We start from the raw sequence: 23,982 nt of genomic DNA on the forward strand, positions 1-23,982 counted from the left end.
AAGCTCAAACGGGCCGCCATTTCTACGAGTTATTTCAGAGAGGACAAGCGGGCTGGCTGGCGCCTTGATGATTAGGCAGCGCGGCATCTGAGATTGCAGCTTGTTTTGAAACTGCAACGGGTGGCAAAAGTCACACTAGCCAGCGGCGGAAGCAAAGGCTTGGGCTTTGTAGGTCTAAACAGAGATCCATCCCATGCTGAGAGGTTTATCTCCTATCTTGTCTTTTCTGTCGGCCACGGAGCTTCTCTCCCCCCCACCTCCCTTCTCTCTCTGTATTTTGTGTTGAACAGAGAACAGCATGACGGGATGTCCATCATGGATTGGGCGGACTGGACGAATTCGACCGCACGCAAGTCAATGGGAATGGCAATAGCAACGGCGACGGCAGCGGCAAGGGTACTATCTCGAAATGCCACGGCGGAACCTACAGGAGGCATACCCGTGGGAACGGTATGTGCGCTTTGAATTGAGCTGGAATGGACCTGAGGTTGTATTGGATTGTATTGAAGTGGATTGACGGCGGCATCTTTGATGATGTATTTTGACGTGGGTACCTACCAAATTTACATGCATACATCCATAAATACAGCCAAAGGGGACAAGTATATGTACTTGATAATAGTGACTACAGAGAGAGACGAGGATCGGATGGACTATAATGGTTGTACGGCTACCTGACTTGCTGGTTAGGTTAGGTTTGGTTAGGTTAGAGAGTAATTGTTGTTTCGGTTTTACCATGCAATATAATATGTACCCAGGTACGCATGCATATGGTCCTTGTGCAGCCTGTCCAGCCTATTATTCATCCTATTCGTCCCCGTCAGGGTTTGGCCCCTCCAATCTTTGCTCGCTCTTTGCCTTTCCTGTCCCTTCCTTCGAGATAGGTTTGGCTTTCGCTTTGGCGTTTTCATATTCATTCCGGGTCCGCAATCTTGAGGATACTCTTGCCTAGGTTCTCGCCGCGGAGCATGCCGAGGAACCCTTCGACGGCGTGGTCCATGCCCTCTGTGACAAAGTCGACGCTCTTGAAACTGCCGTCCTGGATCCAGCGTGTGACGTTTGCGTCCCTTTCGGCGCGCCACTGCACGATATTGGGGTCAAAGACCAAGAACCCCTGCCAGCGCAGCCTCTTGCGCACCATGGCGGCGTAGTTTTTAATGCCGTAGGGGGTCGTGTCCTTGGCGTTGTTGTAGGTCGAGATGGAGCCGCACGCTACAATGCGGCCGAATTCCTTCATGTTGGCCAAGGCCACGTCCAAAAGCTCGCCGCCGACGTTGTCGTAGAAGATGTCCAAGCCTCCGGGTGCCAGACGCTTCACCGCCTCGGCCATGGATTCTTTCTTGTAATTGAACCCCGAAGTGAAGTGCAGGTCGTTCAGGATGAAGTCGAGCTTGCGGTCGTCGCCGACTGAGCCGATAACCTGTTGTATTATATTTTTTTTCTTGGTTATTCTTCTTGGCTTGGGTGCATTCGTGCTTGTTCGGGTGTTTGTCGAGGCAGGAAACAGGAACAGGGGAGCAACAGAACTTACGTGTAGACCTTCTCGCACCGCGATCTGCCCGACCATCTGGCCCACCGCACCGGCAGCAGCGCTGATGAGGATGACATCGCCTTTCTTCGGCTGACCGATCTCGTGCAAGGAGCCGTAGGCCGTCATGCCCGTCATACCCAACAGGCCCAGGTATGCGGTCAAGGGCACGCCTTCCTTTGGCTCGATAATCTGCGTCGTGGCCACGGCCGATTCCTCCTTGGCCGAGTACGACTCGGTGCCGGAGCTCTGCATCATGACAATGGCGCCCGGCTGGATCTTGGGATTGTCGCTCTTCAGCACCTTGCCGATGACGCTGACACTCACCACGGGTTTGCCTGTCGTCATGGCCGGCGAGTACGACGGGATGCTCGGGTCGCGCATCCGCCCGCGCTGGCTGGGGTCGTAGGCCGCATAGAAGTTCTTGGTGGTAAAGCCGCCTTTGGGTGGGGGCGCGGTGTCATCAAAGCCAATGTCTTCCACCGTCAGGTCTTTGCCTGGGACGGGCCAGCCGTTGGGCACGGCCTTTTCGGGGAATGTGTGGTTAGTTGGGATGTGTGCCAGGCCACTGGAATTTTCCCCCCTCTCTCCTTTAAAAAGGAGGAAAACGAATGTTACGCACCTTATAGATGAAGGCTTTGTTCTGAACCATTTTGTGAGTGAGGCGGATGGAGGGGGAGTAGAACCTAGAGAGATGGAAGAAGGTAGCGGGTTCTACTATGTGTTGTTGTTCGTAAGAAGTTTCCTACTGCCCTTGAGAAGATGGTCGTCATAATATACGATCCATAAAGAGTATAAGTCCCTACTTTTGCTTCGGAGAGGGCCTCGAATTCTGGCTAATGGTGACGGGAACGGGTATCGCCAACCAGTTTAATGCGGTAAGCGCCACCATCAAGGTCAAAGGCTAGCTAGTTTGCCTCGGTAGATGTGTTGAATGGATGCATTGATTGTTAATACAAGTGAAGTTAATCCCAGGGTGCATAAGTAATCGAATATTTGATAACCCTCTGCATCTGCTGCAGCCAGTGATAGCTGGAGCTTGTATGGGAGGTGGTGAGACCTTTTAAAGTACTGCCTGTCTGGACATAACCTGACGAGCACGAGGTGAATTGGGACAAAAAAAGTGACATGATGTGGATGATTACCTAGGTATGATTTATTAGGGTGGTAGGTCGTCGCCACGGCTACTCAGAAAGTGAGGATGGAGTGAGGGACGGATCTTGCTCTTGTGTCTTAACAGGCGTGCCTACCCAGCTCGCCCGGAAGCCGGTAGTTAAAGTTGGTGAAACTGTTTAAGGGGCTAGTCAGTGGTCATTGTGCCCTTGACACCCCGATGGCCCCCATAACTTCCCATACAGCAAGTGGCCGAAACGCGTAGCTGGCAATAAAAATGGCCACCTCACTGGCTGCACCGGCACTTGTCTAGGCACATACCTAGCTATGCATAAATACTCGGACCGCAAAGAGAAAGGAGTATTTAAACGCTTTTGCTGTCTCTCTTCTCATTTTCCTCCTCCTCCTCGTCTTCTTCCTCTTGGGTGGTTGCTAATGATGACTGCCTACCTCCCTGCCTGCTACTTGTTCAACATGTCAGCGGCGGCTGCCTAAAACCTGAACCGAATCGACCACGTTTCTCCTTTGTTCTTGTTCGCTGCCCAAAATCAAAATCCCAAACGCGGTGCTACTGACACACAACTCACACATGCAGATTTGAATTCACAAATTGCTCTCTCGCCACTCTTTGATTCTTACCATGGAAACCGAAAACTAGTCACTACTGCCATCACCATTAACGTCACCGTCGTCACCCTTGTGGCCTCTCCGTCTCTATTCCGTTGATCGTCTCCACAACGGTAGGCCATTGTCGCGGCCACTCATCACTGCTTCTTGTTTCATTTGACCCCCTTTTCCACCTCATTTGTGCTGCCACCACCATCTGCCCAAGCTACTTCCCCCTGCCAGTAGAGCTTCCATGCACTTCATTCTTCCTTTGCTCAAGTCTTGTCACTACGTTATTGTCACCTTGCGTTAATCTTGATTTTCATCCTTTTTGTTACTCAGCCCCTCTTAGCTTTTATTGCTTTGAATTTCCTTGTCCACCGCCTCTCCAAGCCGTGCTTAATTCAGCTCCCGCTACGCTGCTTCGTGTCGCCTGCAACTTGGATCAAACCCTGTAACATTTTACCGTCCCTACATGGCCAATTCTCATGCCACTATGGCTGCCTTGCCTTCTCAACATGACCTGCTTCAGCGCCTTCGCGACTATCAAGCCTTTGACGAAAACCGCCAGTCGGAGATCGAGTTTTTGATTCAGAGATGCATTAAACTCAACACCGCCTGCTCCACCCTGGAATCCGATCTAGACGACGAGAGAAATACGCGTCGCACGTGGAAGAAACGCGCTGAAGACGCGGAAGCCGCCATTGCCCGCAAGTACACCGTGGTCCTGGTTGACGGCGACGGCTTCATTTTTCGAAAGGCTTTCTTTGATGCCCTTGCCACATCTGGTGGTTCCAAGGCGGCCAATGAGCTTTACAACCAGGTCATCAACCACCTAAAAGCCGCCGATTCGCTTTCTGGCATTAATCCCGACTGTGAAGTCCTGGTCAACATCTATGCAAATAAGCAAGGTCTGGCTAGAACTCTCGTCGCCGCCGACTATCTTGCCCACCCTGCTCACATCGATTCCTTCTTTTGCTCCTTTACCCAGAGCCGTAGCCTCTTTCAGTTTATTGATTGTGGTCCCGGAAAGGAGAGGGTCGATGCTAAACTACGAGGTAAATCTTGACAAAAGCCTACCTTGGGTAACGAATGACGTTGCTAATCCGAGCCATCTCATCTCTAGATACCTTCCGTTTCTATGCAAATAATGCTCAATGTCAACGCATCTACCTGGCTTGTTCTCATGATAATGGCTATATCGCCGAGTTCGACAAATATCGACATGATCCCATTGCCCCCAAGATCGTCCTAGTCCATGGCGCCCAGACAATTGCGGCTGCTCGCGCCTACAGCGCCTTGCCTTTCAAGTGGACAAGGTTTGACAATGTTTTCGAGTCCTCACCCTTAGAAATCCTCCCCAAACCTGAGCCGGTTTATATTCAACCAGCGCCTGAGGCCCCCGGCCTGGCGTCGCCGTCCACTACCGAAAACGGTGGCTCGGATTTGACCCCGGTGATCAGTAGATCGAGCTATTCGTCCAACTCTGTCCCGCAGACCACACCATCGCTGGCTGCGCTCCCGCTCAATACTAGTACCAGGACCTCGTCTCAGGCCAAGTCGTCGCCCACTCCGCCCACCGAAGTAGCGAAGCCGACGCCCGCGACTCAAGCTCATGCCACAGCTATCAATGGAATCCACGATGGTAAGAGTGGAATTCCAGTTAACCGCATGGGGCAGAGGGTTGATTTGAAGATGCGAATCCCGACCACGGCGGAAATGGAGAAGTTTGATGATCGTATCGCCATTCGGAAGCTCTGTAACGAGCATCACCTGCGAGACAACTGTGAATCCTACAACTGCCGTTACGATCATGAACCGATTGACGCTGCCATGAAAAATACCCTCCGCTACAAGGCGAGAAGCATTGCGTGTACCCAAGGATCCAAGTGCCGCCGAATCGATTGTTTTTACGGGCACCAATGTCCGGTAAGTCATTCCCCGCAACCTGTTTGCTGTCGTGACGGTTCGATGCTGATGACGATGCAGTGGGGAAACAACAACTGCGGAAACCCAAAATGCTCTTTTATTAAAGCTGGTTTACACGACATCAGGGACTTGGAGATTGCCAAATTTGTGCCAGCTGCTCCGGGTTATTGAGAGGTCCTGGACGGGAGGGCGTGAAGCCATGGAGCTGGTGCGTCTGATTTGTGGGAGTTTTCGGAATATTGTATCAGTTTTTCTCTTCACTCTTTCCTCTTTTTTTCATTTTCATCCTCTCTGTGATTGATAGATGGGCAAATGGACAGAGGCTTAGGTTCCAGTGGTTAATAGATGGCAGATCCATTTGCAAGGCCTCTTTGTTTGCTCTTATGATTGATATCCATAAAAGATCTGCAATCGATCAGCCAAAGTCCCCCGTCGGGATTTCCATCAGATTTCCGGTGCGATAGATCATTTCGTGAGCTGGCGAGCTGGGCCGCCATCCTGGGCGTTTCTTCCAATTAAAGTCGAAGAGATGACGGCGGCGGTTCGCCTGTAGGCGTCCAAGGCGAATCCCGAAGGCCTTTTGAGTGGGAAGCGATGCATGTGGTTTGCTGCGTTGCAGGTGGTGCCCACTTGGATGGGGATCTTTTGCTTTTCTGAGGGTCTTTGTGCGTCCCGCAGAAAGCGAAGCGTAGGCCTGAAGCAGTTTAAACGAGCCGCTCCTCCACAGATCGGATGCACGGATGAAAGCTCCCTGCTCGCCTGGTCAGCTCAGTTGTTGGGCACCCAGCTGGTGCCAGTGGATTGTCCTGGGTGGCTGGAGCATGGCTGTCCACTCACGGTCCATGTCGTCTGTGCGGCCGCTGATCAGGAGACCACACAGAACCATCATCCATGCACGTCGGCACTGGTCTTCCCCCAGGGATGGCGATGCTTTTTGCCATGCCACCTTCAACCGGCATGCTTGACATGGCCTTCTGCCCTCAGGCTGCGACGGCTGCTAGAAATTGACTAAAAAACCTTGGATGTGCACCCTGCCGTTGAGGCGAACAAATGGCTTGGTTGGCCCAAAGAATGCGCAGGCTGCAATAAGGCATCAAACGCTTCTTCCAATGTGAACAGTCGTGGCTCGAGGCCCTGGTTCGCGCACACTTGACATTCACCATTCATCATTCACTACTCAGCCATCCTGATTTCTGCCTGTCCATCTTTTTTGCCAGATTTCGCTTGGTATCTTCCTTGGCTGACTTCAGAAAAGGCAGAATAGATCTTCCTGCCTGTGACTCGACCTCTGCCGCAGCCTCTGCCTCTGCCTCTGCCTCTGTCCCTGCCTCAGCCTCAATTCTGCCTGAGAAGCCCTCCTTCTCTCTTTCGCACTTGGGTCGATCTCATATCTTCCTTTATTGCCCTGTGTATTGAGGCGCTGGTGGCTCCTCTCTTCCTGGAGCACAGCTCTTCCCTGTTGACCTACATTGCAGTACAACCTTCAGTTTACTGGGCCATCTACGGTCCTCCTCCTCCCTCCCCCACCTCTACTAACCGCGCCAGATGGACCAAAGCCCCGGTGTTGCAGAAACAAAGAAGGCGGAATCTTCAGCCGAACGTCCTACCTCTGGCAAGATTCCTGCCCCTGAGGCTGCTAAAGACCAGAAGAAATGCAAGAAGCATGTTGGACCTTCTACCAAGGCAAAGCCGAAGCATGGCAGCAAGAAGAAAGAGACCGTTGAGACCGAAGACGATTCCACAGAGTCAGATTCCTCCTCGGACGTCTCGACCGATAGTGACGACTCGAGCGATTCCGACAGTGACTCTTCCTCCGTTCTCGAAGTCTCCAAGAAGAAATCGAAAGTTAAGAAACTGAAGGCCCAGGCGAAAGCACTCGCCAAGGAGCTGAAGAAGCAACAGAAGAGATCCAAGAAGAAGGTAACAACAGAAGAGGATGACTCATACAGCGAGGATGACTTTGAAGAGGAAGTCATTAGACCCCGGTCGAGAGTGCGAGTCAAGTCGTCCAAGAGGGTGTCTAGAAGACGTGACAGCCCTGATCCAGATGAACGTGACGTTATCGAGATCCGTGAAGATCCCAAATCTACAAGACTACGCCATCTAAAATCCTCGTTGCGAAAGCTTGACTTCGACAATAATGCCCTCCCTCCTCCGTCTGCCGTCTTGGGGCTGCCGAGGACCCAAATCAATCCGGAGCCGGTGATTCCAATCACCAACTATGACAATCCTCGAAGAAGCCGTCGTAGAGATGCGGTCCTTGATGACGGGGTTCTGCTCGACGACTTCGAGGAAGTCAAGCCAAAGAAGCAGAAGAAGCCGAAACGTGCCTCTAAAGTGGCCTACAAGCGGGTGGACCAACTTTGGGACCAGTCCATACACAATTTCAAACTCACTGAAACCGTCAAAAATACCGGCGAAGCCATCTGGGACCAGTATATCTTTACCGTCCGTCGTCGATTTGACTGGGAGCACAAGTATTTGGCCACGATCGTGGACATCAAATCCGAACCTCTCAAGGAGTGCCTTCAACATGTTATGGCGGGCGTTAAGGGCATCAGTCTGTTTGAAGACACACCTCATCTGGATCCAAATATGCTCTTCCTGTATCTGGAAGAGATGAGGGACTATGCCAAGGCCCTCGAGGACGATGCTCAAGGGAAGAAGCGCAAGGAGGCAAAGGCTTTGAAGACCAAAGCCAAACACCTCCGAGTGATGGTTAAATACCTGGACAAGGATTTTGCCGAGACGAAGAAGAATCTCTATCCGATGCTGGAAACTGGCATGATCACCTTTGATCTCCTTTGGGCTCTGTACAAGCCAAACGCCATTGTGTACTCTTCCACCTACGGAGATCAGGACGAACCTCGGGCTTTCAAGATTGACTTCACAACCAAAGAATCGCACTTCATGAGGGGCAGTTGGTACATTATCGAAGGTCGATACCTCGAGTATGATGGCAAGAATTTTGGAATGGGCACCACGCACTCGGAAATATCGTCATTCCAGGGAGTGCGTAAGATCACCTCCCTAGACTGCTATCCGCTCCAGTATCACAAACATGCCGACAAGATGAGATCTCAGCTGATTGACCGAGGAAAGATGTTCGTGTCCCTCCAAGGCATGAATTACCGCCATCACAAGGGCATGGCATACACCAAACGCAAGAAGCAAGTCCTGAAGATCAACATTGACGGGCGTGTCATGGTGGATCCCTCCATCCATCGTCGAATCAATCCCAACTATCCTGCCAGCGTCATCAAGCCAAAGGACGATCCAGATGGCGTCATCCTTGACGACACGGATGACGAGTGCAGATGTGGCTTTGATAGCAGCTCCGACGTCGGTGGCAACAATCAAACCACTCCTTCTGACGAAACCATCCAGGTTCAAGAGACGAAGAAGTACAAAGTGGTTAAGACGCCAGACGGACAAAATGCCGTTGTGGAGGTCAACTCGAAGGAGGACATCGATTGGAGCCAGAATTCCGAACCACTCGGGGACGACAAGCTGTCACCCCATGAATTCACCGAGGAAGAGCTGCTCATTGCCAGCCCTGTCGTCTTAGGCTTCGCCTTTGGCGAGAAACTTTGGCTTGAGTTCACCGTCTCCGGAATCTCCGAAGTGGTATTCAACGACCAAGCATTTGAAAGTCTCGTCCTTCCTGACAACCACAAGTCCATCGTCAAGGCTCTTGTCTCGAGTCATGCCTTTCAAGCCCACAAAAGCATTGATGATATCATCTCTGGCAAAGGCCGTGGGTTGGTGGCGGTTCTCCATGGGCCACCAGGCACTGGCAAGACGCTTACCGCTGAAGGGATCGCGGATCTTCTCAGGTGTCCGTTGTACATGGTCAGCGCCGGCGATCTAGGCACTGAACCAACCAAGCTCGAGAAAGAACTTCAGAACATTCTGGACATCGCCCACAGCTGGGGTGCGATCCTGTTGCTTGACGAAGCCGATGTATTTTTGGAACAACGTTCAATCCACGACATCCATCGTAACGCCCTTGTCAGCATCTTCCTTCGCCTTCTCGAATACTTCCAAGGCATCCTTTTCCTGACCACGAATAGAGTGGAAACCTTCGACGCCGCCTTTGTGTCACGTATCCACCTGTCGTTGCGCTTCCAGAACCTCAATACCAAGGCCAAGCGCACGGTGTGGAAACTCTTTATCGACCGCGTCAAAAACCAGGAAGGGATGCAAGTAGCGGCCATCACGGAGCAAGATTACAACGACCTTGCACGCCGCGAGGTCAATGGGAGACAGATCAAGAACCTCGTGCGTGCTGCACAAGCTCTGGCTGTCCATGAAGAAGTGCCTTTGAGTATGGTGCACATCAAGCGTGTGATTGATGTGGCAGAGAGCTTTGAGATGGACCTTAAGGGTGGTACCGGATACACGGATGCCATGAGAAGTGAGTTCTACTTGTGACTGGATTGCTATGGGCTGTTGCTGACTTTTGATATTAGGTTATACTTGATCCGATAATCTCGTCATTTTGTTCGAAGACGGTCTATTACAGCAGCCAAGGAGCCCGAGGTGTCAAAGGCGGGTCGGTCGAGAGCAGCGACTTTCTCTCAAACGAGACTGGGCGCCGTGAGCACTGGTATGGAATGCCCGTGTTAGTTCTCGGTTGGCAACTCGATCGGACTCTCTTTCCCATTTCTTCTGCATGTCTTTTTGGTCGTCGGACGGATTGGGCAACGAAACGGATATGATCTTGGTTATTAGGTTGGTTTCGTGAATGTATGTGATGACGGCGGCCACCCGTGTCGAGTCGCGGACTGGGTTTGAAATATGGAGGCAGGGTCAGATGAGCTACCAGGTGGAATGATGAACGAGTCATAAGGCGAGGCGTTCATGGATCATCTCACAGCAAGCGATTTCAAACTTTGTCCCGGGCCATTGACTGCGTAACAGTCACATGGCAAAATTTCTCGTGCATAATAAAGTGGGTGTGCCTTCTATTGAAAAATTAATATGTTACCCTCGCTCTACCTGCTTCCAGCGGATTTACTGCTATGCGTCGGATTTCGCGAGCCTCTTTCTATTTGTGTAGGAAGCTCAAGCTTTGATTGTGGGTGTCCGCATTGGAAGATCTCATCACCTTGGCCCTTTACATGTGTTGTGGGACATGGCTGTAACGATAAAGTATGCCACCCTTGTTCAACTAAATGCTAAACGCCCCGCAAGAAGGCGTTCCCTCAGAGTTCGCTGCTTATAATATGGAAGTTTGAGTACCACGGGATTTCAACAGGGCGAAGTCGAATTGTCTGGGAAAGAGGTGACTGGGACTCTTGGCTCGTGAACAAAACAGTCCATACCATATTGTGGTACAAAAGTGGCAGCCTTTGCGAGCGCTTTCCAGAGGTTCTGATAGGTCTCGGTAGTGGAAGTAGTAAGTGTGGCCATGGTGTTTGAGATGTTCGAAGCACGTAATGTTTTCGTCTAGGATGTCCTCCTAATGGCTGTGCATCCAGTCTTCAAGGAACCCCAAGTGAATTACAGAGCGGGCGTGTCACAGCATCTTCGAGCAACTCTGGCGTTCATAAACAGACTATTGGCGAGACAATTGCTTAGTGCTCTTCTCAAAGCAGCCATATGGAGAGCATCGGTGAGCTCTTGAACCAGCCAGGGGGCAAGGAATAGGGTCGATTGACTGATTGAGAAATGTATCTGGAGTAATGAGGAGGTTTAACGGGCTAGGAAACTCGGGGAGAGTTTGCCCCTGTGCCAAGACTATATTGATCTAGTCCTAATTAGGCTAGTGGATACTTCCCGCAACCCGTCGAGCCGTCGAGCCGTCGAGCCAAGTCTCGTTATTCAGCTCGGAGGGAAAGTCCTTCCGTCCTGCTACGCCCCCCATGGCAGCCTTATACTTGTGTCCACGTCCCGTGGTCATTCAGCTCTCGTAATACATGGCACCGGCTCTCTACTTGCTGGGCGAAGGTTGGCAGGCAGCAAAACTGCACTGATGTCGACTGGGAAAGTCAGGGTTGGACCACTTACAACCCCCAAGACTCCGTCTCGCCTATAAATACGACACGATGTGGGCAAATTGGACGTCGGCTTTGGGCAAACAAGGCTCCCACCGTTCGCTCAGTAGAGCTCAGATGACAGCTCTCCCCGTATTCAGACCCCAAAGGTGAAGCGCCTTCTCCAAAGGTCTTCTCCAGGCTCTTTCTTGTACTGCTGAATACGAAGCTGGAGCTGAAGGGCTGAAGTCTGTGACGCCGGTTATATTCCCCTTCCCTCTTCGTCATCATGAAAATCCACGTCTTCTTCTCTTTATTTGGAAATCGTTCTATCTCTTATTTTGAACAGACTACTCAATATCATAGGAGCAGCAGCCGCAGCTGTCATCATCATGCGTTATCACATTTTGGCTAGCCCTATCCTCTTCCTCCTATGGCTCTCCTCGACTATAGCGAACCCGCTATCCAATGATGTGCTAGACGGGCTACAACCTCTCGAAAAGAGGGCAGTACCGCCCCTGCCAACTGATGCCGTTTTCGTTAACACGGTACTGGCAAGAGTCAACGCCTATCGAGCCTTGCATTCTGCACCCGCCTTGGCCTGGGACACAGCCCTCGCGCAAAGCGCAAAGACAGCCGCCGCAAGATGTAGTTCCAGCCATACTGTAAGCATTTCACTGCCCTTCCGATGCCTTCTCTGCCGAGCGATCATTTCAACCCTCCGCCTGACATTTTCATTTCAATCAGCCTAGTAACCCATATGGCGAGAACATCTACAACTTCTATCTCACCCCGAAGACCACAGTTCCCAACTTTACCCTCTGGCTCAAAAAGGGAATTGACTGGTGGTATGGGGAAGTCAGGGACTACTTTTCGTGGGCCGACCACTCTTCTCAGTATCATTTTACACAGTTGGTGTGGAAGAGCACCACCAAGATCGGCTGCTCGTGGTCCCCGAATCAATGCCCGACGACCAACGGCGATTATTACCTCTTCTGCGAATTTCAGCCGAAAGGTAACATCGCAGGACAATTTGACACCAACGTCCTCGATGCTTGAATGGAAGAGAGGAAAGGGGGCCTGCGAGAATGTAATTGTCGAGAATTGTCTTTTTTTTCCCCCCTCGAGCGCTGATCGAGAACTATTGGCCCGGGGAAGCCTTGTGGTTGAATTTTTTTTTATTCACTCACCTCGCCTGTGATACGCAGCTCAGACAGGTTGGTCATGATTTCTGGTATTTCAACCAATTCGTATTTAATCAATATCCGTACTGCCTTTCTACGCTAGGCTGGTAGACCCTTCGAGGGCCTTCGTTTTAATGTAGATACGGAAACACTTTCTGGAAGGACTCTCGCTCCATCATGTTCGCCCACCACTGCTTTGTCTTAGGCCCTATTTTGAAATCAGGCACGGTCTTCCGGATCACAGTCTCCAGCGGGCCAAAGTCGCCAATCTCCTTGGTGCCAGCCCCCCACATTGCATGTGCCAGCCAAGGGACAATGTGCAAATCGGCCAGCGTCACCTCGGGTCCTGCGGCGTACGGCAGGACAAGCAAAGAGTCCAGAGTGTCAACACCTGCGGCGAAACCGCGATAGTCGTCCTGGCTTTGCTTGAAGAACTCTTGGTGATTGCCAGACGAGACGTAGTGCTTGTAGATGGCGGCGTTCATGTCTCGTCTCAATTTGTAGAAGTCGCTGTCTGGGAACTGTTCGCAGTAGCTCTCCAGCGTGTTCTGCCTCTGAGAGAGAAAGTCGCGGAATGGGCTGTTTTGCTTGGCCTCCATCTCTTCGGGATCACGGGCGTCGAGGAGAATGATATTGGTGCTGACTTGGGGGGAGTGGACGAGGTCAATTAGCTTCTCAATCTTGAGAGACGTGGCGTCGTCCTTGGGTGAGAGATCCAAGCCCGAGGGCCGAGAATCGTTGAGATAGACGAGGATGTCGCTACTTTCGATCAAAGGTTCTGGGAGCGAGGGACTGGTTAACGACGGTATCGTCCCGTTGCGATTGATCTTCACATAATCCGGATGGAAATTGCCGGCGCCCACTGGCATTGAAGCCCGTTCATCAGCCTGGGAACGTCATACTAAAATGGCAGGGCCGTACTTACGCAAATCAACGTCTTCCACTTCATAGCTCCCTTCAGGATACCCTTTCTCGGCAAGACCCAAGAGAGGGACACCTGCCCATTGAGAAGCGGTGGAAGAATAGATTTTGAAAAGTGGGTTTGCGTTCCCCATATCCCTTAGATTTTGGACGAGTTCCGTGACGGAGAATTCTCCTCAAAACTGAGTGCAGCGTACGAAGACGGTAAAGAGATTAAAGTATGAAATATAGTGATCTGTGTCTCGAATCCAGCATGTGAGGACAGACTTGGAGCGCCTTTTATCCTCAGCCGCAATCCGATATGTAGCAAACGGGTCAATTTGAGGGCAATGTTGAATACCGCATTGGGCTAGAGTGGCACATTGTGATTCGACTAGGCACTGGAACACGAACTCTATTGTTTCCAAATCCACGCCGGGTGATGCCGGTGGCAAGCCGGAATAGAGATCCATAATCAGGGGGATAGAACGGGATTAATAATGAATCCAATAGATCCTATGCCCTAGTCGAGATATCATTGAGTAATAACCGAAGCGCTCGCTCATGGCCAAGTCTTGTCTAACCAGGGCTGTGATGATGACGATGATGAAGACCAAGGTGTTGTATCATGATTGTCACCACGGTCCTTCGAGGATCGTTGACAAGACTGCTGACTCTGCTCTTTTCTATGCATCGTTCGGGAGACCCGGCAAGCCCAGCCTGGCATGGATCGCCACGATCGTATTCAGCACCTGCCCGTCGGGCTTGACTCGCGAGTTGCTTACAACCTACAAGATACAAACACTCGGAGTCAGCATAATAATGACAGCTTTGATAGCTTGATCAATGACTGAGGGCGTTGGGTTTCAAGGAGGTAAGTGGAACGAGGGCAAGGGTGCGACAATTCCCACTCTTGACGTTCGAGAGTAAAATCTTGCATGGCTGGTTTCAGATTCTACCAGCATTTTGCACAATCCCCCGTGAAAAGGAGCAGACCACCGACATCATCCGCCGATGACAGCGAGGCCGACTGCGATGGTTATGGCTAGCGGTGACCCATCTCAATCCACCACCAGGGCACGGATGAGCCTGAATGGAAATGAGGATTGGAGTCATTTAGATGGAACACAACAGCTAACCAAGACGAGCTAGTTCACTGGTAACAGGTTCGCTGAGGAAAGCTCGAAAGGCCTGATTCGGTTCTCTTGTCCATCTTCTTTTGTTCTGCAAAACATGTGTTGACTTATCGTCCGCGTCTCTATCCGGCACTCCAATTCCAGCTTGGTTCAAACGATTGAGCCTCGGCAAGCGCGTGAAAGATCTTCAAGGTTAGTTGAGAAGCTGACTCGGCATCGGGCTCTCGATCCTATTTCCCCTCAGACCACTATGATAAGTTTCGATACTTTCCCCGCGACTCGTCATTTGGGCACGAGATGGTCCTCAAAGTCCCGGTACACCAATTGGAAGCGTGGACCAGCTTTCTCGAGGGCGAGTCTGAAATAGACCACTGAGTCGGAGGCCCGCTCGAAAGGAATCCAAGCAATGAGGAGCAAAGTATATTTATGAGAAGGGAAAAAAAAAAGGAATACATCCCCTCTTTGTTTGCCAAATCTACTAATACTAACTGACCTCCTACGCTACATACGACTTCATCAGTCCCAACCGCCCCTCTACCCATCTCTAGAAATATTCAAATTAGCTAACAACAGCATATTCACCTCCCCAACAATAGTCGGTCCCCCAATCGCGAAAGCAATGGCACAAACGTATCCCGCCGCCAACTCGCCCATCGGCAATATCGCCTCTCTCGAGGATAAAGTCGCGCTGATCACGGGCGGGTCGTCGGGCCTTGGGAGAGCCATTGCACAAGCATACGCCGCCGCAGGAGCATATGTCGTCTCAGCGGACTTGAAGCCCTCGCCTCCGCCCCAGCCCACCATCGCCGGCATGCTCAAGGACGCCGACTTGGCCACGCCCACGGTTGAGCTGGTGAATTCCAAGTGGCCCGCGACCAAGCCGGGCGTGGACAGGGCCAGCTTCGTCCAATGTGACGTGACGGACGAGGAGAGCGTGAAAGGGGCAGTGGCTTTTACCGTGCAGAAGTATGGCCGGTTGGATATCATGGTCAACAATGCTGGTAGGTCTGAGCTTTTCGGTTTCCTGGTCCCACGTATCCTCTGTCTCTGCCTGTCGTTTTCGGTCTTGCGTCTGCCCTTTTTTGCTATTTTGCGCTTTTACGCTTTTCGCATTGGCCGCGTCGTGGCCTCAATCGGTGTGCTTCTCCAAAGCTGGAAGCCCATCGGGCTGGAGGAACGGAATATGAAACACGATTCGATGACACGGGCCCCCTTCTATTATCGCCTTTTCGAGTTACAATGGTCGTTGCTTGTAATCATCTTGATATCGCCATTTCCCGGGGCCTATGTGCCTTGCTCCTTTCACCAGATTCTCCCCCTTTATCCCACCGCCAGCCATCGCACAGAGTTTTTGAGTTTTCTCTTTCCCTTCTTCCCTCCTTCCCGCAATTCCTATGTGCATACATATATACGCACCCACAATTCTCACCAACTCCACCAACCAGGAATTTCCGCCGAAACTGGCGCGAAAGACTACGCCGGCACGTTCAAACGCATTCACGAGACGTCCGTGGCGGCGCTGGACCAGACGTACGCGGTGAATATCCGGGGCGTGTGGCTGGGGACGAAGTACGCTGTGACACAGATGCTCGCCCAGGAGCCGCACGCACGGTTCTCGCACACGGGCGGCACCGCGACGACGGATGTGCACCGCGGATGGATCATTAACCTGGGTTCCATCCTGTCGAGCGTGGGATTGGCGGGGGCGTCGCCGTACTGCGCGAGCAAGGGGGCGGTGCTGAACCTGACACGCGCGACGGCGCTCGAGTACGCAAAGGATGGCATCCACATCAACGCCATCCAGCCCGGCTTCACAGACACACACATGCTCGAGAACATGTACTCCAAGATCGGCCGCGACAACATGGACGCCTTGATGAAGACCTGGCACCCCTGGGGCCACACCGGCAAGGCTGAGGACATTGCCCGGGCCGCCGTCTTCCTCGCCGGCGACGGCGCTAGTTGGATAACCGGCCAGTCGGTCGTGGTGGACGGCGGCTATCTGGCACAGTGAGTGAGTGGGTGTTCTTTGTGTGAAAAAGGGGCGTGATGACGAAGGAGAGGACGAAAGGGGAAGTCTCTCGATAACAGGGGGAGGAGAATGTTCGTGTCTGTTTCTTTCCGTGTCAGAGAAGGGAAGAGAGACAGATGGCCGTGGCAGATCTAAGCCGCCTACACTGAATACTGAAGAGACATGCTTGCACTCCATCGCAACTGCGGACTTTTGAACCCGCTCATGACATAGATCTCTCGAGACTGGTACGTTTGTTCTCCCCGGCCTGAGAGACCATGTCGACAACACCTGAGTGGGCTGATGTAATTTGCCACTGAGTAAAATTGTATACTCCCACGTACAGCAGCGGAAAGGGGGAGATGAGAAGTCAACATCGATTAGATCTGCGCGAACGTGAATCCTGTTCTTTGCCCACAATGTCGCTGAAAGTCCTTTTATAGGGGTTTACTTGCCTCATGCTTCGCTAAACAGATGCGCAATTGGAATTTAACAACGAAAGGGGCATAGCCGGCATTTCACCGATCAGAAGGACGCGGAGAGTTCATCCTTGTAACCGAGGAAAGAAAAAAGGTGAAAGGAACAAAAGACTTGCAAGCCTAGCATTCCAAAAGTGGCACGTGCATATACAAAACATGGGGAGGTTTTTTTCCCCGATATGTAAACCGATATATCGCCTTTGAGATGACATGAAAGGGTCGCTGTACAAGTCATGAACCTCGTAGCCTCACTGGGCATGATTTGAAGAGGCAGAATGAGGTCTCTTCCAACACTGATGACGCGCACAAGGGGGAGGTATATAGATAACTGTCACGTGGGGACTGTCGTTGGGATTTTGCTCTTCTCAGCTAGTTGGAATGCTTGCTCCAATTCATCGTCACTGTCGTCAGATAGTTCGTCCAGCATGCGGTCAATGAGGGCCGCCTTGTCAAAGGAAGGGTGTGTGGAGCCCACATCGGAAAATACTACTTTCTTCGGGGACGTGACCGAGGTTTGGCTGAACTGGGTTCGGAGTGGTGAGGTCTGTGATGAGAACACCTGGGCCGAGCGGAGCGAAGAATCTTGCGAAGCGTGGGAGGGTGGGTTGTATCCTGAATTGTTCGGGCTGGCCATGAAAAGAAGGGTTTCGACCGCATCTGCTTCCATCGCAGCATTCTGACTCGGAGTCCGTTGATTGGTATGCGGCCTTGAAGAGTGTACGTTTCGAGACTGGACATGGACTCCGTTGACACTCTGAAATGCCAGATTTGGGGTTGGACGTCTGCGAGAACCAGGAACAATATCGGCAGGGGGAGCAAGAGCGCGACGCGATGTGGCTGGAGGGCTACCGACCATGCTCACCAGGCCACGGCTCTCGAGAGCCACAGTGCTATCGGATGATTCGCTTTCGCTCGATTGCCGCTGATATTTTCTAGACATGGCGATCCTGGGAGAAGGCAACTGCTGCTCCTGTGGGTGATGGAACCCAGACACGGTTGACCGTGGCGATTGCGATGCCAACGACTCGACCTCGTCTAGGGAACGAGTTTGCCAACCGTTTTGAACTTTGACCATTGCATATTTCAATTTGGTGCGCAACTGTTGCGAGAGCTGAAATTTGTTAGAACGCCGAGCTTGTCGAGGCAACCGTGAATGACTTACCTCGAGAACGTTCCCTTTTGGTCGATCTGAACCGGTGCTCAACGTATAAGAATGTCCGACACCATTAGAGGTTGGAACACTATCTGCCACCACATTCACGCTGGATCTCTTGACTTCACCACTCGCAGTTCGTTTGATGCCCGACGAGTTATTCGGTGGAGGACTTTGGGAGGTGGATTCGGTCTTTCGCTGCTGGCTCCCTTCAGCCCTTGCAGCCTCCCCGGTCAACCGTTCCTCCTGCTGTGAAAAGGTCTCAGTTGCCTGCGATCCTCCAGAACTCGATATGGCAGAAGTCGGGGGCGGTGTCTCGCCACGGTCCGCCGGCGGATTATCCACGCCGCCAGATGTGTCGCTGATAGACAGGTTCAGGTTCGTCGGTTGGGAGGAATGGGAAACATTCGAGTCTCCAGACTGGCGAGCGGAGCGGAGAGATTCTGGCGGCAAGGGTGCAGGTGTCAAGTGAGGTGGATCCGGCATGGCTGAAGCATCAGGCACCGTGGCATGCTGCATATTCGACTGGGTCGATTCGGCGATGTCGGCCACGCTCATGAGAGATGGCAGGCCTCGAATAACGATGGCTTGGGATCGCGACGTTTCACATACGGGGAGGAAGACAGCACCAGGAGGAAGAATAGGAAGGGAACGACGGGGCAGCGAAGAGTTGTCGCGTGGGAAGCGTGGGAAGCGGTCGTGACTCGTGTGGCAGCAGTGGAGTTCGAATCCTCGCAGTCTGGTCGAGATGGTGGGGCGAGGACCGGATTGCGTTGCAACGCGTTGTTGCGTGTTCGGGTCAGTGCCGACGCGTGGTGATTTGGTGCGTGGGCGAGGACGAGATGGAAACGGAATTGCAGCAAACAGAATAGACAACGAACATCAACGGCGACAGAGACAGAGACAAAGACAGCAGGTTTGCGGGCTCATCTCGCCGTGGGTGAAATACGTGCTGTGATATCTGAGGATGGTGACAAAGTTTTGCTCGTGCCATTCACGCGCTTTTCTCCTGTGCTCCGTTTTCGCTGCAGGTCATCGTCATATGGTCGTCCCGTCATACCGTGATAATTACCCTCACTATCCCTTCAAAGGCCTGTGTAATATCGGCTTTGAGCACGCTCGGGCCACCGTCGTTATTGTCTATCGCAATCTTTCGCATACCAAGTACATGGATAGCGCAATGGAAGGGGTATCATATTCGACGTCGCATGTATCGTCACCTCTAAACTGACCAGACATCATCGTTTAGACCGTTTCCCTCCTCCACCGTTGCCCTCGTTCGTCTTCCGCTTTCGTCCCTCCCGTCTCCAAAACTCGTCTCGCTCTCTCTTCTCTCGCTCTTCCTTCTTCTCTAGGTTCTCAGCCACCTTCTTGCGATAGACGGCCCGTCTTTCTTCCTGCTTCCTCGCCCTCTTCTCCGCTTTCTCATTCCTCAAGGTTTGTAGCTTTTGCATGAGGTCCCGTGCCTTCTTCTCTTCTCCGCCCAAAACAACTGCTCTTTTCTGGAGATACGTCGGTGCTTTGCGTGCCTTCTGTTGGGTGATTTGCGACTTGAACGGAAGGTCCGCGGCCAGCGTCCGTGGAACCCTCAGGGGATTGAAATGTCGAACTGGCCGATCAATCTTGTGGTACGCTGAATCTTTCACTAGTGGGGTCGGTATACCCATCGCTGCTCGCACGGCGCCAGTCAGACGCATGGCCTGCCATCCGCTGGATCCGTCGTCAAGGCCTTGTCTTTCCTCCCCGGCTTCTGCACCACTTGTGGGAGGGGCATCCAGGAGATTGGTGACTGGGTTGTAAAACCGATGCGGTTTCACAGGATACCATGCCCGCAAGAAAACGATATCAGACATGAGAATCTTGTCCTCGAATGTCGCTCGAAAATGCCCTTCAGGCTTGCTTAGAGCTCTCTTGATCTGTCCACGAATGCCAGAAACTGTACGAATGCCAGCTCCTTCAAACTTTGCAATTTCCAGCGACGAATTGAACATGTCGCGAATGAAGGCCGTGTTGCGGAAGATCTTGTACGGGTACCCGGTCAGCTTGAGCTTCTTGACAATCTCGGTGGTCTCATCGACGTTCAGCACCACTCCGGTTGCAGCTATCCTGAACCCTGGATTGGCGTTTGAGAATGATTGAACACAGCAGAATCCCGTGTTCGGAGCAACGAGTGGTCCGTAGAAAGTGCCAAAGCAGTGCATATGCTCGGGTGTATATTTTAGCATTCGATTGCGGGTCCGCGAGTCCGATATTGAGTAGAGAGGCAATGTTTGGAACCGCCGCCAGCCGAGCGAGAAGATCAGTGGGTCGTTCGTCTTGAGAATTTTCTTGTGCCACCGATGTCGTTTGATGCGGACCTGCACAAACCCAAAGCGATCTTCAGTTGGCGCCAGTCCGCCGACAATGACGGGTAGCTTTGGATTGAACGACCGCACAAATTCGAAAGGCACTTGGTCCAACACTATCCGCGCGTATGTTCCGGCTTTAAAACCTTCGGCTCTTGCTCGCGAGATGGGGTCGAGGCTGTCGAATTCTGCTCGGTTGATGTCGAGTTGTTTCTGGAGCATTGCTTTTTGGGCGTCGTACCATTCGTCTTCCCCGAACTCTTGCTCTGTTGCCTCGATATCCTTCTTTACTGCATTGGCGAAGCCTTCTCGGTCTTCTTCCTCGAAGCGTAGCTTTAGTTCTTCTTTGCGTTTGGCATTTTTGGCCCGCTCTTCCTCAAGCGTGAGATCAGCTGTAGCTCCCGAATCCTCATCTGCTGCATCTTCCAGGTCTTCGAATTCGCCATCTCCTTCGGAAGATTCGTCACCTCCATTTTCATCGCCTTCAGCTCCTGAATCTGCATTACCACCAGTAGAAAGTGAGGCTTTAGTGAAACGGGACATAAGCGACTGAATATGCGCATCGTCTTCCCACTTCTCCGCTAACGCGTCGTAGTCGTACTTTGGCGTCTGCCGATCCTCTAGGTTGGTTTCTTGATCAGTCTTCGCTTTCTTAAAGAAAACGTCGTCTTCAACTTCACCCTCCTCGGCAGCCACCTCGTGTTCCGACTTTCGTCCTGCCCATTTTGAAATAACTTCGGAGGCAGACAGACTGAGGTCATACATCAATCTGGAAAGATCGGCAGCTCGGAACGCGACTTTGGTGGAATGCAAGTTGCGAGCACTCTCAGCGAGATTCTCTTTCCATCGCAGACCTCCATCGTCCTCATCCTCGTCTTCGGAGGCCTCAAGTTCATCGGCCAAGAGATCTCTGCTGCCGTCGTCGTCATCTGAAACAGAGCCCATATCGGAGTCGCTTTCAGCAAATGCAACATCATCTACACCTTCACGCTGGTCAGAATCATCTTTCACGATGAACCCAGGTCTGCCCGTATGCTCGGGGAAGCCGTTGATGTCCTCTTCAGCTGCTTCTTCATCGTCCTCCCCACTCGTGAATCCTTCATCTTCGTCATCTTCCTCTTCGACGTCTTCAGCCAAATCGCCATTGTCATCAAACGCGCGGATACCCCTCATTGTCTTGCGGCCAGTATCGTTTTCTGCGGTATCATTAGAAGTAAGCTGTCGACTGCCCTGAAACAGCCGTACACCACTATCCACCTGTCCAAGTAGCCTCCGTTCTGATTGTAGACTCATCATAAGTTGTTCGCCTAGCCCTCTCTCCTCGATATCTTCTGCGTCCCGGTCAAACGTATTCGTCTTCACGTCTATGTAGACGGCATCTTTATCAACCAAAACGCCACCAACATCAGACATAGGCGCAAATAAAACCTTTTGCTTCTCTCCCAACTTTCGACGGTGAGATTTGCCGCTTGCTTTGGCTATCGCTTGGTCGAGGAACGGCGTTGGACAAGGATCAGGCAAAGCTTCAATTTGCTTGACAGTCAAGTCTCCCACACCCGGGATGTGCACTCGGGCGCCCTCCGCCGGAAAGTTTGTGCCCCGAAGGTAGCCATACAGTGCCACCTGTCTGTCGCATTTTTCGTTCTCTTCAATCTGGGTAGGTGGCGTCACATCCAGGAAACGGTCTGCGAGACAATACGGGTGACTGTTCCTCCATATCAAGGGTCTCGGATTCTTCATGACCGAGAGAAACCTCGACAGATTGTGGATCTCGCGGTCGGGGTATCTCCCATTGATCACACCAGACAAATAGAACAATTTTGCGCCATGGTACAGCTCCGACCAGAACCTATGCTTTAATCTCTTTTTGGCCGCACGGAGCGTGCTCTGTTTTTTGAACAAATCCAAATGTGTGAGAATGCCAAAAACATTTCCTGGCATGCCAGAAACACTCAAGGCGTTCAGAAACTCCATCGTCTCCATCTCGAAACCGTAGTTGCCGTCAATCATGAGGAGGACAATATCGGCTATCTTCGCAACGTCGATCATGGCGGCGAGCGAGTCGGAGGGACATTCGAGGAAGGTGAGGCGCCTTCTCTTGGAGGTCACCACTGTAAGAGGCCCTGTCGGGTGCGACAGCGTTTGTTTTGCATAACGCCTGATCAGGCTCTTAATGAGAGTAGTTTTTCCGACACCGGGAGGGCCGACGACGGCAACGACGATGGGAGGGGCTTCTTCTGGAATTCGGTCGACTTGAGGCACATGGAGGCGCTTTTCTTTGATATCGCTGGACCGCACGGCCTGCTTTGCAAGTCGCCCTGGTCTTGCGACGGCGAAGGCCTTGACATTCTTTTCCCCCTTTTTGGGTTGCTTTTTCTCTTTCGAGGGCCGATGAGGCCTGTTGGCTTGAGACTCCATAGTGCTCCGCGGCCCTTCACCACCTCCACCGCCAACTCGCAGAAATAGGAAGTTTGGGAAACTGCACCGCCAGGGAGGAAAATTTTGGGAGGGTATGCAAGGTGTGCCACACTGCGGAGGTGAAATTTTGTCCGAGGTTTAGCCGTTGGAGCTGGGCGAGGGCAGACGAGGGCTTGGGGGGAAGGGGGAAATTTGGTGTACAGCTCCGTACTTCAAGATAAATGGTACCATATACTTTCTCCTTATATCCACTTGGCCCAGACACAAGAGACGTCTAATGGGAAACACTCAGTTCTCTATCTCATGCGGGCAATGCCCAAAGATCCGTGTTTCATTATGATTACGGTCCAACAATGTCCTGCAAATCATCCAACCTCGTTGCATCGGTCCAGGCAATAGCTTCCTCTCGATCCCGACATACGCGAGGCTTTCGGTCACCCAGGCCTTTCTCTTTGGCTTTTTGGTTTCTGTGCCTATTACTTCTGGACTCACAGCTGAGCTTCGTGGCCGAGATGTGAGAAGGAGACATGGGGTAACTGAAATCCGAACGCAACTCCAATGAGCACGAGCTAACAGCAGATGGCGTCCATTGGTTTCCGTGGCGTCGAAAGGCTGCCAGGGCAGTGATATCCGATATCGAGCGTCGCCATCAAGCCGAGACTCAAATTGTTGCCAAGGAGGCAGCAAAGGCGAAAGGCAATCAAGCTCGCGATAAGCGATACCCACACCATACCGAAGCACAGGTTGCGGCCAAAGAAGCAGCGGCCAAGCATCGCCAATCGCGAGAGCCACATCACACAGAAGCGCAACTTGCAGCAAAGGGAGCAGCGGCCAGGCATCGTCAATCGCGAGAGCTACATCACACCGAGGCACAGATCGCGGCCAGAGAAGCAGCGGCCAAGCATCGTCAATCGCGAGAGCCTCGCCACACGGAAGCGCAAATTGCAGCGAAGAAGGCGGCGGCAAACATGCGTCAATCTCGGGGGCCTCGTCACACCGAAGCTCAGATCGCGGCCAAGAAGGCGGCGAAAGCTAAGAAGGGACAGAACTGAGTGGGATGCTGAGTGTCAGTCTTGCCGCGTTCTGAAAAATCTGTATCTACTTGTAAGCAGCAGTAAGCGGAAGTCCAGAGACTCGCCTGGTCTGAATCAGTACCCAGTATATCGTGACATTTTCAAGCAATGAAAGGAACAAGGATGTTG

General features: G+C 52.2%; 9 protein-coding genes across 9 annotated transcripts; 5 read left to right on the top strand and 4 right to left on the bottom strand.

Annotated features, from left to right (window-relative positions):
• Positions 1 to 913: 913 nt before the first annotated feature.
• Z519_09097 (uncharacterized protein) lies at positions 914 to 2,180 on the bottom strand (the record flags this gene model as incomplete). Its single annotated transcript, XM_016766822.1, has 3 exons — positions 914 to 1,420; positions 1,532 to 2,053; positions 2,151 to 2,180. The coding sequence occupies 3 exons, from the start codon at positions 2,178 to 2,180 to the stop codon at positions 914 to 916; spliced, it is 1,059 nt and encodes a 352-aa protein (XP_016617120.1).
• A 1,563-nt stretch (positions 2,181 to 3,743) lies between these two features.
• Z519_09098 (uncharacterized protein) lies at positions 3,744 to 5,347 on the top strand (the record flags this gene model as incomplete). The annotated part of the gene is made up of 3 exons (XM_016766823.1): positions 3,744 to 4,305; positions 4,374 to 5,176; positions 5,237 to 5,347. The coding sequence occupies 3 exons, from the start codon at positions 3,744 to 3,746 to the stop codon at positions 5,345 to 5,347; spliced, it is 1,476 nt and encodes a 491-aa protein (XP_016617121.1).
• A 1,374-nt stretch (positions 5,348 to 6,721) lies between these two features.
• Positions 6,722 to 9,610, top strand: Z519_09099 (uncharacterized protein; the record flags this gene model as incomplete). Its single annotated transcript, XM_016766824.1, has 1 exon — positions 6,722 to 9,610. One exon carries the CDS (start codon positions 6,722 to 6,724, stop codon positions 9,608 to 9,610), a length of 2,889 nt encoding a protein of 962 aa, XP_016617122.1.
• Positions 9,611 to 11,546: 1,936 nt separating this feature from the next.
• On the top strand, positions 11,547 to 12,213 carry Z519_09100 (uncharacterized protein; the record flags this gene model as incomplete). Its single annotated transcript, XM_016766825.1, has 2 exons — positions 11,547 to 11,819; positions 11,902 to 12,213. The coding sequence occupies 2 exons, from the start codon at positions 11,547 to 11,549 to the stop codon at positions 12,211 to 12,213; spliced, it is 585 nt and encodes a 194-aa protein (XP_016617123.1).
• Positions 12,214 to 12,469: 256 nt separating this feature from the next.
• On the bottom strand, positions 12,470 to 13,393 carry Z519_09101 (uncharacterized protein; the record flags this gene model as incomplete). Its single annotated transcript, XM_016766826.1, has 2 exons — positions 12,470 to 13,200; positions 13,264 to 13,393. 2 exons carry the CDS (start codon positions 13,391 to 13,393, stop codon positions 12,470 to 12,472), a joined length of 861 nt encoding a protein of 286 aa, XP_016617124.1.
• Positions 13,394 to 14,993: 1,600 nt separating this feature from the next.
• Positions 14,994 to 16,388, top strand: Z519_09102 (uncharacterized protein; the record flags this gene model as incomplete). Its single annotated transcript, XM_016766827.1, has 2 exons — positions 14,994 to 15,375; positions 15,820 to 16,388. 2 exons carry the CDS (start codon positions 14,994 to 14,996, stop codon positions 16,386 to 16,388), a joined length of 951 nt encoding a protein of 316 aa, XP_016617125.1.
• An 807-nt stretch (positions 16,389 to 17,195) lies between these two features.
• On the bottom strand, positions 17,196 to 18,575 carry Z519_09103 (uncharacterized protein; the record flags this gene model as incomplete). The annotated part of the gene is made up of 2 exons (XM_016766828.1): positions 17,196 to 17,975; positions 18,027 to 18,575. The coding sequence occupies 2 exons, from the start codon at positions 18,573 to 18,575 to the stop codon at positions 17,196 to 17,198; spliced, it is 1,329 nt and encodes a 442-aa protein (XP_016617126.1).
• Positions 18,576 to 19,255: 680 nt separating this feature from the next.
• Z519_09104 (uncharacterized protein) lies at positions 19,256 to 22,780 on the bottom strand (the record flags this gene model as incomplete). Its single annotated transcript, XM_016766829.1, has 1 exon — positions 19,256 to 22,780. One exon carries the CDS (start codon positions 22,778 to 22,780, stop codon positions 19,256 to 19,258), a length of 3,525 nt encoding a protein of 1,174 aa, XP_016617127.1.
• Positions 22,781 to 23,133: 353 nt separating this feature from the next.
• Positions 23,134 to 23,832, top strand: Z519_09105 (uncharacterized protein; the record flags this gene model as incomplete). The annotated part of the gene is made up of 2 exons (XM_016766830.1): positions 23,134 to 23,294; positions 23,400 to 23,832. 2 exons carry the CDS (start codon positions 23,134 to 23,136, stop codon positions 23,830 to 23,832), a joined length of 594 nt encoding a protein of 197 aa, XP_016617128.1.
• Positions 23,833 to 23,982: the final 150 nt, after the last annotated feature.

Source organism: Cladophialophora bantiana (genome assembly GCF_000835475.1).
Source record: "Cladophialophora bantiana CBS 173.52 unplaced genomic scaffold supercont1.14, whole genome shotgun sequence".
In the NCBI taxonomy this organism is placed as follows: Eukaryota; Fungi; Ascomycota; class Eurotiomycetes; order Chaetothyriales; family Herpotrichiellaceae; genus Cladophialophora; species Cladophialophora bantiana.